The sequence below is a fragment of the Osmerus mordax genome, chromosome 15 (genome assembly GCF_038355195.1).
Source record: "Osmerus mordax isolate fOsmMor3 chromosome 15, fOsmMor3.pri, whole genome shotgun sequence".
NCBI lineage: Eukaryota > Metazoa > Chordata > Actinopteri > Osmeriformes > Osmeridae > Osmerus > Osmerus mordax.
The window spans coordinates 8334399-8351642 of record NC_090064.1 but is presented as its reverse complement, the minus strand read 5'-3'; the positions used below and the strand labels follow the sequence as shown (position 1 = coordinate 8351642).

The 17244-nt window shown below is 48.1% G+C and overlaps 1 protein-coding gene across 2 annotated transcripts; it reads right to left on the bottom strand.

Moving 5' to 3' along the window:
- Positions 1-442: 442 nt before the first annotated feature.
- On the bottom strand, positions 443-16148 carry si:dkey-192l18.9 (F-box/LRR-repeat protein 7). Of its 2 annotated transcripts, XM_067251689.1 has the most exons (4): positions 15743-16148; positions 13728-13817; positions 2904-3509; positions 443-2066 (listed from the first exon to the last, which is right to left on the bottom strand). In XM_067251689.1, exons 1-4 carry the CDS (start codon positions 15777-15779, stop codon positions 1330-1332), a joined length of 1470 nt encoding a protein of 489 aa, XP_067107790.1. In that variant the 5' UTR covers positions 15780-16148; the 3' UTR covers positions 443-1329. The 2 variants fall into 2 exon arrangements, with proteins under 2 accessions (XP_067107790.1, XP_067107791.1); XM_067251690.1 differs by lacking the exons at positions 13728-13817; positions 15743-16148 and adding an exon at positions 3660-4003.
- Positions 16149-17244: the final 1096 nt, after the last annotated feature.

Sequence of the window (17244 nt, the reverse complement as noted above, 5' to 3'; positions counted from 1 at the left end):
AACATCTGCAAGACAGCCTGTGTCTCACATCAGCACAGCCAGAAACAACATCTGCAAGTACAATCCCACAGTTCACTCCTTTATACACAAACAGACCTACTCAGATTACACAGTATATTCTTTTCACAGGTGCCAAATGCACACCTGATACTCCAGGGGCGGGACCAATGGTTTACTGACTCATGTCCAAACACCATATGAGGAAACAGAGTTTTCTCCATTCCACCAGTTGCATGAGTAAACAGGAAGTCTGGGCTCGAGCGCTCCAACGCGCTCAGACACACACTTCTGAAACACTGGCCCTCATCCACCTGGTGAACTGGACGTGTAAATGACGTCCCTCTGGTTTTCCATCCCTCTCCGTTTCTTAAGATAAATCAACACAATACCAGTTATTGTCGTCTTCTTGTCACCCAGGTAGTTTTGAGTTTGCATGGTCCGAGAGTAATCTGATAACCTAACCCAAATTAGCTCTAAAGAAAAGAATTCTGCTCATAAATGTCCAAATAAAGACACAAGCCAGAATACTTTGGTTTTGTGAGATGAGATGAAAAAGTCTTCATGGGTGTAAATAAGTTCATTACGAAGGCATTTATTAGAGTAATTGTAGCAGCAATGTGTTCCTGGTCACTTAAACAACATCCACTGTGTTCTTTTCAGGTCTTTGGTAGGAGAAGCTTGGTTGAGTCTATATACTGTACATTGCACAACAAATCAGTCAGACACATCAAGCTCATTGTTAGTGATAGTCTTTTTGCATCTGTTAAAGTGCATAATGTACACATTATAAAAACCCCAAAAGCAATTATTAAGACTGAAAAGGGTCAGGCAAGACCTTAAGGTTACCAGGCACGCTTCCTGCTGGGGGCTACATTCTTAGTGGTTTAGTTGGAAACGATTTGCTGCTTATAATAAATATGATATAACTGTAGATGGTAGTCTGTTTTGAAAGTTGTTGTGATATAGGACAAAAAACATAAAAGTAAAATAAGAAGGGTATCACCTGCTTCTCTGTACCCAGTGCTCATTGCTGTAGCATACTGTAACAATACGTCACAAACGGATGCAAAACACAAGCAATACATTGGAAAAGTTGTTTCCCTTTTTTTTTTACAGATAAATATGTTAAATACATTCCATATAAATGTACTCAAAGGACAGCATTATCAACAACCATGCAAATAAAGAATGAACAAAAAGGCAAATATTGCACACCAGCTTCCACAACTTTGCTCCTCTCATGCGTGAAACCCCAGAGCAGGAATGTTGCAACATCCACTTGTCAGAGCCCGAATCAAACACCGCCCCCCCCCCATCTTTTCACCTCTTTCAGAAAAAGCCAGGGTTTGTGTGCTCGATGACACAACGTCTGCAGTGTCGTCGGACGAAGCGCAGCGCGTCCGGCGACACCTCGCAGTCCTGCACGTTGAGCAGCTGCAGCTCGCAGCAGTTGGCAGCCAGCGCGCGCAGCCCTCGTCCCGTCACGCTCTCGCATGCCCTCAGACTCAGCCTCCTCAGGCCCTGGCAGTACATCGCCAGCTGCTCCAGCCCGCTGTCCGACACCAGCGGGCACTTGCCCACGTCCAGGGAGCGCAGCTTGGGGCAGCTCCTCGCCAGGTGCCCCAGCCCATGGTCCGTGAGCCCCTCGCAGCCCCGCGCGTTCAGGTAGCGGAGCCGCGGGCAGTAGCGCGCCACGTAACGCACCCCCACGTCGGTGATGCGGCCGCAGTGCGCCACGCTCAGGTAGCGCAGGCAGCCCTCCAGGCGGGCCACCTCGCGCAGCCCAAAGTCCCCCACCAGGCGGCAGTCGCTGAGGCTGAGCTCGCGCACCGAGGGGCAGTGGAGGGCCAGGTGGCGGAGCGCGTCGTCCGTCAGCCGCGTGCAGCGCCGCAGGTAGAGGTGGGTGAGGCGCGGGCAGTGGGAGGCGATGGTGCGCAGGCCCTCGTCCTCCAGGGAGAAGCAGTCGGTCATGTCCAGGAAGTGGATGGAGATCTGCTGGCCGTGTAGGGGGGGCAGCTGGACTGAGGCCTCCTGGGTGAGGCTGATGCAGGTCACCTTGGAGCAGCCTGGGAGGGAACAGGGAGGGAACGGGGAGGTTAACGAGTTGATTTTGACTCTGCTTTTAGCCGTGATTTCATTGAGCATGGTTTTCTCCATAATGCACTGGTTTCTCTTTGGCTTTTCTGGGGATGACTAAGCAATACAAGACCACTTGAGGGTGCCATAGCAGAACCTGCTCAATCTGGCCGACGGCCTAACCCAGAGGCCTACTTTTCACTAAAGGCATGACCAACTTGGATATAACAATATCAAGTCTTCCCCTTTTCTAGGGGAAAAAACGTGTCTGGGGATAAATCCTTTCCAGTTAAAGAACTACATCTTCATTTCATTATTGTAAGCTTTTAGAATACCCCGCAAGCAATTGAGGCTATTTTTACAACAAAGAGCCTACTTCCTTTGGTTAATGGCGCTGGTTTCACTTGGCCACCAAAGTCCAGTCAAAGTCAATGTTTTTTGTGTCATTTCCTTGATGAAAGCAGCAGACTGGCGCACTAGCTGGTGTGGAGGAATACAGTCCTGGTCTCGGAGCTGGAGCAAGCCTTTCCTCCCCCACATGGGAGCAGAAGGCTGGCAGAGCGCTCCAAACTCCTTTAATGCTTTTAGCAGCTTCAGAAGCAGGAGAAGCCTGAGAAGGACTGAGAAGAATGGCTCTTTGAGCGTGGACCGCAGATGTCTGTGATGTCAAGTAGCAGCCACTCCTCGACAAAGCTGGGACTAAGCACGCTCGACAGTTCAGGAACCTTGTCTGCTACGTTTGGGGGTACCCGGCACTTTCGATTCAACTCACTCACAACTTGGGACTCCCATGATAATGACACAAGAGAAACGCCTCCCGAGGTTACCTGAGAGGTTGAGGTGCTCCAGGTTGGGGCAGCGGGACACCACCTCGAAGACGGCCTCGTTGGAGATGTTGTAGCAACCGGCCACCTCCAGGCGCCGCAGCTCCGGGCAGCACTGGGCCACCATGTGCAGGCCCCGGTCGGTGAGTCTCCTGCAGCCAGAAACCACCACCGTCTCCAGGGTCAGACACACGTTGGGGGTGTCCTGGCACAGCCGGTGAGTCAGCACCCTGAGGGCGCGGTCGGCGTGGAGCAGCTCCCCGGTCAAGCGGACCGTGGCCCACAGGCGAGGGTCCCACGCCAGGTTGTACCAGCGGCGGCACGCCCGAGCGCAGCGGCACAGCTGATTGGTGGGCAGGTGGCTGAAGATCTGCAGGAGGATGTGGTCGGGGAGGAGGTCGATGGCGGCGTGGTGGTGGCCTTTTGATTGGCGGGTGCGTGTGTGCTGGCCCGGCTGGGAATGCACCATGGCAACTGTTTCTGCTGGGGTGGAGGAGGAGGAGGAGGTGGACTCATGGCCATTGCTGGGGAGGGCTAAGGGGGAGTGGGAGGGGGGCAGGATGAGGCCAGGGCTGGGGGTGCTTAGGGTCCGCACGCTCGGGTCGGAGCCTGAATATATGGAGAGAAAGGAGAGGGAAAGAGAGAGAGAGAGAGAGTGGGAGAGAGTGAGAGGGAGAGAAGAGAGAGACAGAGAGCCAAAGCAGAGAGAAAGATATCAATCACATGCATTGTAGAAGGGAGAAAAAAAGGAGACTTTACGTGTTCAATGTGTGTCTTTTCTCAGTCTGAAAACTATGAAGTGTTGTTCCCTCAAAAGTCAATACCCATTTTTCATTTGTAATTTTTTTTTGCTGTTGCGGAGGAACATTTTCAAACCATTCATTTTTATGGAACACTTGACCGCTGCCTTATTTATTTTTTAAACAATAAAGCCATTTTTTATTGTCTACCCCATGAGAACGCAAAGCAACTAAAATCCTTTCTAGCACAGATGGCACCATAGCCATTCCCTCTTTTATCATCAACAGGGCCAAACTAGTGTTGCCATGGATGTCATTATGTTGTCGTTATGGGATGTTTGTGTGAAAACGAAGTGTCGAGTTTATCTTGCACGCGCTCAAACGGCAATCAGAAGGGGGGCCTCCTTATCAGAAGAAGCCGTCTGGTTCAAAGAGAGCAGCCGAGGCTCTTGGTGGTGCGGTTGGCGCGGTGCGGCTGGCCCTGTGTAAACACCGCTCCTTCCTGACAGATGTGCGCTGATTGCCTGCCGCACGGCGCCGCCGGGAGGCCAGCGGCTGCAGGCGTGAGAGAAGGCTCCGGCTGGAACCCATCACCGTGGCGATGGTGGCGTGAGACCGGGCCGGCCGCGCCCACTTTGGCCCACTGTGTTAGATCTGATTGGTGGGGCCAGGAGATCATGGCAGGGCGCTGAGTGCTCTCCACTGATGTTATCGCCTCCTCCTCCTCACCCCTGAAAGCAGGGGGAGTTCACTCGGACTGATAGGAATCACTGAAAGCCCTTGAAAGGACTCGCTAGAGTGATGTCACCTTAGTTGTCCTGGTGTGCCGAGTATTATCAGCTAGGAATGAGATATTATCGCATGTTGAAATATGAATCTTATGGCTGGGACAATCGTACAATTGCATGATAAGAGGAGAAATGTTTAGGGGAAATATGCCGATGTCTTAATCTCCCCACCTTCATTTTCTTCAGCTGTCAAGCCTCCTGCACGAAAACATGAGTGTGGGAAGGAGCTCCACATTATATCTCTCCACGATTAATAAATGAATCCCAAAAGGACAACAAATACTGTTCCAATGCCAAACTGATGCCAAGATCCTGACCTACAGAGTAATTCAACATTCTTGATAGTATGGCTGGTCTCTGATTATTATTTGGGTCACACCTTAGTCACGAGCACCAACTGGACACTTTATGGTATCGTGATATCAAAATATATGGTGGCACTGCAACCAATATCCAAATAGGACATTTAGAGGGAGCTTTTAACGTTAATCATGGAAATTCAATTATGTGGATTTATAGATGCTTGCAGACACAGTCAGCTGTCTCTGGGATGTCTGCGAGTCCCTCTTTCTGCCTGTCATGTAGATTTGTGTGAACAGACACACAGACATGCAGACATGCAGGCAGGAAGGCAGGCAGGCAAACAGACAGACCGACAGACATGCAAGCAGGAAGGCAGGCAGGCAGGCAAACAGACAGCCCGACAGACATGCAGGCAGGAAGGCAGGCAGGCAAACAGACAGACCGACAGACATGCAGGCAGGAAGGCAGGCAGGCAGGCAAACAGACAGACCGACAGACATGCAGGCAGGAAGGCAGGCAGGCAAACAGACAGGCGGACAGCTACTCCATCCTGCAGATGTGTATTCCAGGCCTGACCTGAGATCAGTCTGACTTGGCCAGGGAGTGATGACATCCACAGGCTCATCCTCTCTCGGGGACATGTCCTTGCTATCGGACCTGACTGAAACACGTGGTGAAAAAGGCACAGCCTTCCTCACTAGGCCTCAGACAAAAACTCTCCAAACCTAAGGAATACTTCAAAACAGTGGAGCTTGAGGACTGGGATCTTTACGTCGTACTAGAAGTCCATATTGGGAAAACATATCTCATCCAGTATCAGAAATGTAATTGGGCTGTGGTTGTGGGTTGGTGGCTATCAGGGGCTAGTGGTGGCCTTGGCGGTAGAACACTTGGGCTGCACTTCTCTTTGGTGGTCCTTTCTTAACGGGTTCCACTTGAATGATGGGACGTGTTTAACAAGAAACGCCAGCATGTACAGTGGTCACATTTGGCTGTGTCCCCGAAAGCAGATCTAATTTGTGGTGACACGTGTCACTTTCACAGAGCCCCAGTAGAGGACCAATATTTCATCAACACCCAGGGGGTTTAGTGGCCCGAAGAAAGAAAAGAAAGGGGGGAATATGCCTCTCAAAAGTGTTCATTCCTGTCCAAATAGTGATGGCGAACAGTTGTTCTAAGCTCCTATGTTTTTTATAGCACTTCATAAATATGTGCAGATTCCTGAGCTAATCCCTCGTGTTTGTGGATTTAGCCTGTGTTTAGGCAATGCTTCTCCGACATAACTTAGAAACACACATACAACATATCACTCCGCACAAGCGAGCGGTGGACAGGGGAAAAACATCTGCCTCGGGTATGCCTGACAGCCACGCCGCTTGATCTATTGGATTTGATGGATGAGCAGGACACTGCTTAATGATCCACACTCTAGCTAATGCAGTGGAGTTCGCACAGTATGCAAGGAGACACAACCATCTGCCACTGGCCAAGAAGCGACTTCCAAATGGCGTAATTACACGTGTCACTGATCCTAAGAGTGTTCCAAGACTGAAGAATCCCAGTGCTGTTAATTAGGCTACATTTCCCTCCCATCACTCCTATCCCTCAGGCACAGCTGGTGGGAAGAGTTCAACAAAGACAGCTCCCCATTGTGTTCTTTTCACTCTATTTTCGGAACGAGCACCTGGGGTTCTTTTTTGAGGACAAGTGGAGTTAATAAGGACGGGTAAAAAAAGAAGAAGATGAAGTTCTCAAGGAAACCAAGCAGGCCTTGTCAACCAGCTGATGGTGCCATCTGCTTTCTATAAATGAATAAACACTGATCAAGTGTGAAGCAGTGGTTTGAGTCGGAAAGTCTGCTCTTCACAGACGAGAACCAAAGATCCAAACCCTTGCTAAACATTACCCCACTACTGTTTTGCAGAGGAAACGGACCTCTCAGCAGTTTCAATTGTTTAATAACTTTTGATTGAAAACAGAGTGTTACGAGAGAAACGTTGACTCCAACCTTCACATGGGTTGGACCTCTCCAGCCAGAGCATAAGTTATAAAAGTTAAACTTCCCTCTGTGGTTCTACGCTTCACGAGGACCCAATCTTGGAAGGCCGCCGAAAGACGGGCACGACATCTCGAGCCAAACACTCACTAGCCATTAGGAGTCACACAAAATGTCTTTTGACAGTCCAAGTTCATTATGGTCTTCTTGTGAAAACCATCGACCCTGGACAAACAAAGCTGGTGGGACTGTAGACCAACACAAGTATGCAGATAAACAACAAGGCAGACATAACATGAGGATCCAGCCAAAACAAATGACTTGAACAAAGAAACACTCCCAGGTTGAAACAGGGAGAAGAACATCTTGGAACAATATAGATCAGTCTTTGTTTTGTGGCTATGGCCTGGCAGCATTCTCAACCACTCAGTTTAGTTCGATTTTAGCGACCAAATCCAGAACTTCATTTGCAGAGTCCAAATCTTCTCCAGCTTCTGAATGCTCTATTTTCGCACGGAACTACCAACCAATCCTGACCGTTCCGAACACAAACACTTCTTGTCTTGTTTTGATCGTCAACCCTGTTCGTTAACCTGCATTGCCCTTCACATGAACCCCCCCGATAAGTGGAAACTTTCTTCAGTCGGAGATATCAGACGAAACAGTCGAACATCTGGCCTTTAAAGTTGGACTGGGCACAAGAGACAGGGAGGGAAATAAAAGAGAAATGCGTGTGTTCTGAGTGTGTCACCATACCAAGGCATTTCCCTCTGAAGCATTCACCATGGATGCCTTACGCAGTGACGATCCACTGAAGCTCTCCCTCTCCTCTAACCCTCTCCTCAGCAGGATCTCATTAACAAAGGCCAAGCTCACTTCTGTGACGCATGTGGCGAAGCATTCCTTAAAAGCGGAAGTCCAAAGTCAATCAATGAGAAGCATGGGAAGATTCTGAAAGACGACACGAGGCGACTGCATGAACAAGAGCCCGGGATGCACGTGTCGGCGTGGTGAATTCATCCGTTAAAGTGGCTCAAACGTAGAGGACGAAAGAAAGGGAAAAGAGGCAGAGGGGAGAGAACCAACACACAAGCACCACAAGAGGGAGAAAGTGAGAGAAGGCCCTCCCCCCCCAAAAAAAAAAGAGGGAAGATGAGTAAAAAAAATTAAAAGCCTGCTGATACCAGAGCCTGAGACAAGTGGACATCAGACAAGGTCAAACCTTGACGCAGTCCACTAATAAACCGAGGACCTTTTCGTAAGATCTCTCAGGACTGTGAAGAAAGTTCCTCGACTAATGCTGCAGCATCTGGCAAGACAGACCAATCTATTACCTCAGTGCCATTACTCCTGTGACACATTCCTTCCCTCCAGACTTTCCACTGAGGTCTTCCTGCCCTGACTAGAAGTGTGACCATGGGGATGCCGTGGGAAAGTGAGGGACAGTAACTTTCAAACCCTAACTGGCAGTTGATGTCTTGTGTCAAGTCTCTTTTCCAAATCCACTAAGGGGGGAAATAGCATGTCATGAGAAAATCCACATGGATTTTGTGGAATTCAGAATGTCCCAAGATAGGTCGGGTTTTCAGTTTGATTTGAGTACATAGTTTGACAAGAGTATATGCAAGATGCTTGAAAAAGCAACCGTGCTGTGAGTTAGGAGTTAGCGGAGAGCAGGGTCAATTGCTGAGGTGTGATTTGATATTTCAGTGTAGCTGAACAGCTTGCCTATCACAAGGGCCTTCACTACAGGAAGCTGTTACGTCACTAGACAAGCTGTACAATGGGGCCTTGCGTTCCACTCACAACGTGCATACTAGGGCAGGAAACTGTGGGAGTTCCAAAATGCCTGGCTCCCTCCCACCCCCACAGCCTTTCTCCCTTCTCTAGCCCCGACCCAGGCTCCCACACCTAGTATGTATCTCACTGAGCATGTGCAGTAGGGCTCCTCTTGAACCTCTGACATGCACCCCCAAAAACAACATTAGTATCCTCCAGACTCCGGGCCTCTGAGGGCCTCCCTGTCTGCTCCAAGGACACATAGGCTCTCTCTCTCTCCCTCCTATCCTCCCTCTCCCTCTTTCCTCTCCACCCCTCTGTCTATTCTCCTCCTCCTTCTTTCTTTCCTTCCTTCCCCCTCCCTCTCTCTCTATTGTCCTCCTCTCCCTCTCCTCCTGCTTCTCTGTGCTCCTCCCCCTCCTTCTCTCCTGCTCCCTCCTCCTCCTCCTTCTCTCCTCTCCTCCCCCTCCTTCTCGCTTGCCTCTCCCCCCTCCTTTTGTCCTCATCATCCTCCTCTCTGCTCTGCTCTCCTCTCCTTCCCCTCCTCCTTCTCTACTCCACCACCTTCTCTCCTCTCCTCTCCCCCTCCTTCTATCTTCCACCTCCTTCTCTCCTCTCCTTCCCCTCGCCTCCCCCCTCCGTGTCTCCTCTCCTCACTTCGTAAATCTTCTGCAAGGACTGCAGGCGCTCAAACATCCGACAGACCGCCAGACCCAGGGTTTGCTCTTCTATAGTTCCCTCCCTCATAGAGAGAGAGGGAGATAGAGGAGAGAGACAGAGAGAGAGAGAGAGAGAGAGAGAGAGAGAGAGAGAGGGGCCTTTGTGTGTGTCTATTTATCACAGTACTAATTCCCCAGAACGGAGATGACATTCTGGGCTCCAAAAGCAATCTTGCATCAGGGCCCGACTGATCCAGTCTCTTGCACAGCACTGACTGTGAAACATAAGGAGGTGACGCCGAATTTACCGTTCCCTAAATCAGGATATCAAGCGCGGGCAAACAGAGTTTCCGCTCCATTGAGTGAGTTTGAGGTGGGGTTTTTGAACGTTCGGTTACCTTTAGATGGGGTGCAGTACAGACAGCAAGTGTGGGGTGACGGCTACGGTAAATGTGCCACATTAAAACCATGGGTAGCATCTGCCTCGCGCCACACATGTGCACAGCAGATCACAGAGGACTGGGGGAAACCAACACGAGCCCAAAGAGTTGGTTTGGTTATGATGGGGAACCGATGTAGTGATCTCATGTGGTGGGAGCCCCAGAGAGAGTGAAGGGGGTAGGATGCAGGGAGCTTGGAAGGCTACATTGCTACAAGTCTCCCTCTCTGGCAGTGAGGGGTGTAAGGATGTAGGGCTGTAATTTTCCTCTCATCCACAGGTCATAGCTGCCTCCGTCTCGACTGTCACTCTATGCTGCTTAAGGATAAAAAACCTGGAGGAGAGAGGTGGAGATAAGTCCAGAAAACGAGCTCAGCCTATGCGAGGCAAAGCCTGTTAACCACCTCTGACGTCATACTGGCACACATAATCACTTAGACCCAGGTGTATCGCAAGCCAAACCATCCGTGCGGGGCCAAAATCTAACATGCAGGAGTGTGCTCCTGCCAAATGGGTTCCTTTCCCTCACTCCTGTCAAACATGCTCTAGTTATAATGCTGAAAAGTGGGTTTCAGTAGAGGGAAGGCAAAATGGCAACTGCGTTCGCGAGAGTTGCTCTCCCAGAGAGAGAGAGACAGAGAGAGAGAGAGAGAGAGAGAGAGGGGGGAAAGAAATAAGCAGTGATCTGAGGAGAGTTATGAGATGGAAAGCTGCTCAACGGCCGGCCTTCCTTCCCCTCCTCCTTCAGTAAACCACTTCCACTTGTTTTTCTTTTTCTTTCACAATCTCGGCTCCAGCCCTTTTTCGGTGACTTTTCGCTCAAATTTCCTGACTCTGGGAGCGAAGCAAGAAGGGGGGAGGGGAGGCAGACAGAGGCTGTGGTGGACACAGCCGACCGTATACAGCGATGGCCTTCTTCTTTCACAGGTTTTTCCCCATTGAATAAGCACAATAGATTTGTAAAACAAACAAGACTGTCAGGCAAACCCGTTCTCCAGTCATACTAACTCCACACACAATACTGTGCACACCACACATATCATATACGATTCCATCTGTAAAGAATTGCGAAAGTGAACATGTTTTAAAGTTCTTCTCCCCAGACAGGGATAAAGCTCAAACAGTGCTCCTGGTAATCCCCCAGCAGCAGTCAAACACAAGAGTTGGGGGTCTTGAGGGCTAGTCTGGCACCTGCCAGACGTTTCCCTGTAGAAACAGCGAGCCTTCCTCCTCTAAACAAACCAGCCTGCCTGTCGGAGCACCTCTCAACACAGCTGTCGAGCTGCAGAACAAATGGTGGCCGGACCCACAACTTGGGCATGGCCGAAACGTTTCGGCAACGCTCTGAAAACACACGGCGGCTACGCGAGTGTGAAGTTCATCAGGCGTCTGTTATTGTTTGTTTAGGAAGAGACCGCCACCATGGCAGATATACTGTATGACCTGTGTTCCTTCCCAATCTGACCGGAGGGCAGCACGAAGGTTCATAGGGTGGAAGGAACCTCAAGGAAATCACAAGGAGCCTCTGTGAAGATAACCTTACATCCAAGCAGTGTTTAGCTGTCCTGATTACAGGAAAACATCCACAAACAACATATTTCACAGATGAATCATTCATAGTGCATAGTCCCATAGACAGGATGAAAAAAAAATGAGAGTAAGGGGATGGTTTACAAATAGATGAAGTACGGGGGATTTATGGCCCTTGGGAGGGTCAAAATATTAACATGTTGGAGACAGGAGAGTTCTTTACTCAGCAGTGTTTAGACTGCTCAGACGATCCTTGTTCTGACCCCAGGAAGGCCACAGGGGAACACACCAGAACAATTACAGTTCTGAGGACAAAAACGTTATATCTGACTTCATGGTAAGATATATAAAAAAAAAACAACAAGTTCCATGTGTGGGTTATTAAATAATTTTCAATTACTTCTGAAGTTTCAATAGTGAGAATTTGTCTCTCAAGCACGCTAATACATAACTTTCCCCACACACTCTGTTATCCTGTGTCCCTTGTTCCCCCGGCAGACAGGAAGGAAGCAGGCATGTGTATTTTTCTCAGCATTCCCTGCTTCTACGCTGCCTTCCTGGTGCCATAACTAATCCCAGATACGCCTGTATCAAGCATACTGTCTCACAGTAACATGGCTGTGATAGGCTCAACTTTCCCCACTTGCTCTTTCCCTTATCGGGGGCTGAAGAAGGCCAACTAAACCCCGCGACGCAGTGGTCAAACCCTCCTCCGCAGGATACGTCTCCACACCAGTCCTGGTTGTCGACTGCGCTGACGTGCTGTCTATTTTACGCACGCTATTTCCACGGCCGAGCCACATTCCTGAGGTACCCTGGGGTACAGGGCTGCTGGAGCAGGGGCTTCCACGACCAGACGCCGAGAGGTCAGAGGTAAAGCCTTACTGTGACGCGACTGTTGAATCTCATCCCACCGGTGGAATGCACAGTCGGCAGCTCGTAAGCACGTCAGCCGCAAGCTCTCCTCAATAACGCGGTGCCAAATTATGCTGGATGACTTCATCACGAGGCAATGCCCAAATGCACAGCTTTTGTTCTTGGGTTTCATGAGTGGGAGGTGCCTTTTCCTTTTTCTTCTTCATAGCAAGAAACATGGCCGACGACTGGATGTTCTGGTCAGAGGATAGGCAAGAGAGTGAGTCTCACAGTAACTTGATACTCACAATGAGACACTCCTCTTTAAAACCAAGTCAAGGCCGTGTTCGGGCCAGCATGATAACAGAGCAGAGAGAGAGAGAGTGCTGTGTTGTTAAAGAAACATCGCTGCTGAATCCTAACACGAGCGGATCCACGGACTGGAGACCGTCCACTCCTATTCAACAGCACGTACCGGGTAAAACCTCTGATGGATCCAGATGATCATCTTACTCACAATCCGAGCAGGCCAGACTGTATCCTGATTCGTTTAAATGGCTCTTGGGGCTTGTGTGTGTGTGTGTGTGTGTACTGTATAAGTGTGCGTTAAAGGCTGGGGGGATGGGTGGGGGCGGGGTGGGTGGTGGGGTACTGTGGTTGTGTGGGTTCCAGGCCATGCATTTACTCCCACTTAGCAGTATGAAAAAAGTTCCCATTTCTGTCATAACCCTAGAGGCCTATTCTGGTCAGGCAGACACCAGCCTCGACCTCCTGTCTCACACAGGTTGTTCTCCCAGCAGACACACGCAGCCAAATGATCCATTTCCCATAATTCCTTGGTCTGGTGTTCCAGAAGCCTCTGGATTTGCAGATTTCCAGTGAGTCAGCATTTCCGTCACAGCTTAGAGAAAAACAATACAGTGCCTTGTCTGAAATTCAGACTGTGCACAAACTCAAATTCCCTATGAATTGACCCATTAACCTTTCGCACATTTGATTGTTATTACATAACCGCACTCTATAGGACTGGATTCTAGACTGAATTCTTTGCCAAAGTTATTCATACAGAGTGGCACACTTGCAACAGAACTGCTTTCAAATCTGCTGTTCTACGCAGTGCCATGGTGAGACCTTGTTCATTCAGCCATCTCTACTGTCCCTCAGCAACACCTTCCACTGTCTGGCTGAGTGACAGTTAAAACTACAGGCTAGACTATGAGTTGGTTTTCGTGTGGTCTACTGAATCCCACAATACCTCATTCCTCAAAGCATGTATAAAAAAAGATAGGAGACTATGCCAAAAAAAAAGGAGTATTTAAGTGTTTGAAAATTGCCTGACCTTTGAATATGATGGAACAGAAGATTGAAGCTTGATAGACACTAAAGACAGTTTTGTGAAACACATTCTAAACTGCTGAAAACCTACACACACGTACACGCAGAATTCAAACACAGGCCACACATTAGTCGTGATATAACCACAGTTTGGACAAGCATTCTTCCACTGTAAGGGGGATGGAGGTTTGAAACAGCGGACAAGAAAGGCCTTTGGCTACTTGGGTCTGATGGGAGCCGTGAGTTTGTTTTCAATTTAGGGTTATCCCAGGAACACACAAGTTTCTCCAAAAATAGGCAGTATAACAAAAAAAAGAGGGGGGTGTTCAGGAAAGGGATGGGGGAAGATGGGGGATGAGGAAAGGGGGGGGGGGGGGTAAATAATGAACACCAGATGCCTTACCTTCGGTGGTAGCTACATTCTTTGGAGCTTTAGTCGGTGTGTGATCCGTACTTGAACTAATGTCAGAAGAGATGCTGGAGCTCCCTTTGCCTGTGAGAGAACAGTCAGGAAACACAGTCAGTCAGGGCACGAGGTCTACACCGTTGGACTGCTGAGAAGATGGCCCAATCCCGACTCATGTCCGACAATCCTAAATGATGCCAACAAATAAAACCAGTAAACGTTTCATGTTTAGATTCGGTCCTGTTTCCCTCTTCCCCCAGTTGTTGTTCTACTCGTTCTCCATGAGACTCCTATGAGGAGCTGAGGCCTGCTGGTGGGGCAGTTGTTTATTGCTCTTCATTCCTCCGTCAGATCATAAATACAGCGTTGTGGCTTCGCTAAGAACAGGAGGTCAGTGCTTTCGCCCAGCGTGAGAGGCTAAGAGGTATTCCCAAACAGTCACACCCACGACTCACGCCTAAGTACACACACATCAAGGACAGTCGTTTTCACTGAGTCGGCTTGAGTGGTGTGCATGTAAAAGCACAAAAGGAGAAGGGGAAAATAATAGTCTGTAGAGCTAGTCTGTTAAAAGAGGCCTGCCTCTGTTGTTTAAAAGGTTTAGCTTTCTTGTAACTCCTCAATCATGAGACTAGCTTACAGTGCTTTATCAAATTCCATACGTCTCCTCTTGACATATGTACACGCGCACATATCCACACACTCACATACATGCATGACTAGTATATTACTACCCTTTAGAGAGGCCTAATGCAAATCGTATGTGTCCTTCTCCTCAAAACTGCTGTGTGAGGCAGACGGCGTTGTTGTGGTGACATCACCGAGCCAGCACATCTGCTCTGGCTTCCACCACAGTCCTCGAAAGTGACTCACAGCCTCTCGATGAAGGTCCATGCAGATGTTCTTCTGTGGGCTCCTCCAGCCACGAATGTCTAGCTCCGTCCCTGTCTTCACTGTAATGCTATAGAGAACTCTCCGACAGAACCAAGTGAAAGCCTTGAGCTGCCACGGTCGCTCAGCGGATAAGTGCGTATCCCATGAAGGCAGGGTCCTTACTATAGCTGCCCTGGGTTTGAATCTGGCCCAGGGCCTTAGCTGCATGTCTTCCCTGTCTCTCTCCCTACCTTTCCTGTCACATGTCACTTACAACTATCCAATAAAGCATAACAATGAAGAAAAATTAAAAAAATATCAGCTAAAAGAAGAACCTATAACCTGTATCAGACCGTAGTAATTGTACACATTATGCTCATCTCCAGACTCCATGTGCTGCTGACTCATTCTGAGGAAGAGATGGTCGAGGAGCCTGCTGGTATTTGTGGAAAACAGTTATTAAAAAAGTTCCCACTTCCTGTCTTCTGCTTTTCTAATGTGTGAAAGGGGATGTTACTTAGGCATTGATTGCTGTAGAGGTGTTGAAGATGGCTGAAGTGATTACGAGCAAATAAGACCAAAGTCCTAAATGCAGATAGGATGCTGAAGGGTTAACAAAGCTTGAAATATGAGTTATGGACATAAAACTTACTATTACCTATTTTTAATTCCCGCAAATGTGGGAAATGTGTCTTGTCAATGTAACTTCCCACTCGAATTACACTCCACTGTCATCATATGTCACCATATCTGTCACTGACACTGAGGTAGGCTTTTGATGTATAATCTACATCTTCATACAAGACATGGCCTTGCACACTTGTATGAGGGTGATGTATACACTTCTTTTAAGGTCTGCATTATCACGGAAACACAGTGCCTTACACCACCTAACTTCTTTAATAAAGGACACTTCAGGCAAATCATTCAAAGACTTGGCCTATTACTGTAATTTTCTGGGGGAAGGGGTGGACGTTTGCTCGAATAATGGGACGTAACCAGACGGGTCTTGTCATATTCTGGGGGAAAATTCCCAAAGCTACGTACAATTCAAGACAAAAGAGAGATGAAGACTACAATCTTAAAATCACAACCACCTCACGATACTTTTACCAAGTCTGGACATTCCAAAAACCTACCTTCGCTCCCGTACTGTTTCCCATTGTTCGCACCCATCCTAAAGACTGCATAATATATGTGCAAAACTCATCCGAAAATTCATCCCAAAAATTACAGTCCAGGACACTCGTGAGAGCCCACGAACAAGATAATAGATTCAAAATGAATTATTTCTGGACCGTTGACTTCAAATGGTTAATCCAGATGTTGACGGAGTAACGGGGAGAAAGAAGGTTTCAACATTACGCAAACCCAAACGGATTACTTCATCTTCCAAAGGAGACAATACGTTTTAGGTCCAAGCGTTGTCAAATTTCGAGTCTTATTCGGGACTGCATTGTTTTTACAAACTCTGCTATCGAGCGGAATCAAAAAGCATTCTCAAAAGCTCTAAATGGCAAGCAGCTGTTGATCAGGTTGCGTGCAGTCCTTGAGGCGGCCACGACTGCCCAGTAACTTTTGACAATCGAGACGCACAGTTCTCTTCTAGATTTAAAGAGACAGAACGTACTGGGGGACCAAGGCCGTTCACACAATGTAAAATTGACTCTTGTCATCATTTTAAAATAGTGAATTAATATGCAACAATACAATCTCACAGTAGGCTACACCCTTTGTATTCCTTTCAAAGGTTGTTAAACTGGACTGTTTGGCAGCCTAACCATCCAAAACGTCCACATTTCTATCACCATACAAGCCTACACTGTAATTCTATTTCTAAAAACGCACAAAAGCTTCTCAATCTCCATAATCCCTAACCCTAACATTTCAGTTTCAAGGATGTATCTCCAACTGCAGCTAAACTGGTAAGGTGTTGATACCAGTAAAGACATGTTCTGGTGTTATGGATGCTTTTAAGTTGCATGATATTCTTTTACAGCGTTTGATTGGCTTACATGGTACCAATCAACTCGCTTTTTGGCTGTCCTCTCAGGGTCAAATGCCAAACCTTAAAGTCTTTATGGGCAACAAGCTATGCCACACCGGAATGAACACCAAGAATGTGTTCTACTTCCATGCATACGAGCGTGAGAGGTAAATTAACAAGATGGATCTGAAGCCAAACTCATAAAAACTGGTGTGACCAACCAATTCTTTACTCTAAACCCTAACCCTTACACAATGTGATGGTTTATTTTAACAAAATTGGCACTTCACGTGGATCTTCATTATTATATAGTCTGATAATGCAGTGTTACGTTAGATATTTTTAAGTACATGCTGTCTGGTCAGGATCGTTTCAGGTTCAAACACTATTGTCCATCTGCCATATCTGAAGTATACCCGTAAATTATGACAAACCATTTGGCCTTCTGCCCTTGACTAGAGGGACAAAGAACGATGAAAACAATGAAGCAACCTTGACCACCCCTTCACCCATGCTGTACTGTAATCCCAGACCCTTTAAAAACACTGACAATAGCCTAACCTGTCATTCACATGGGAGTCACGCAACTTTCAGAGTGCTTTCCAAGCAAGCCCTAAGGATCAGGGAAAGTACTGCCAATGTATTCCATGTGTC

Excerpts from the sequence above, each read along its gene's own strand:
- si:dkey-192l18.9 (XM_067251689.1), bottom strand. The coding sequence starts at position 15,779 with ATGGGTGCGAACAATGGGAAACAGTACGGGAGCGAAG. Across the intron at positions 13,818-15,742 it reads GAAACAGTACGGGAGCGAAG|GCAAAGGGAGCTCCAGCATC; the intron begins GTAGGTTTTTGG and ends GTTCTCTCACAG. Across the intron at positions 3,510-13,727 it reads GAATGTAGCTACCACCGAAG|GCTCCGACCCGAGCGTGCGG; the intron begins GTAAGGCATCTG and ends CCATATATTCAG.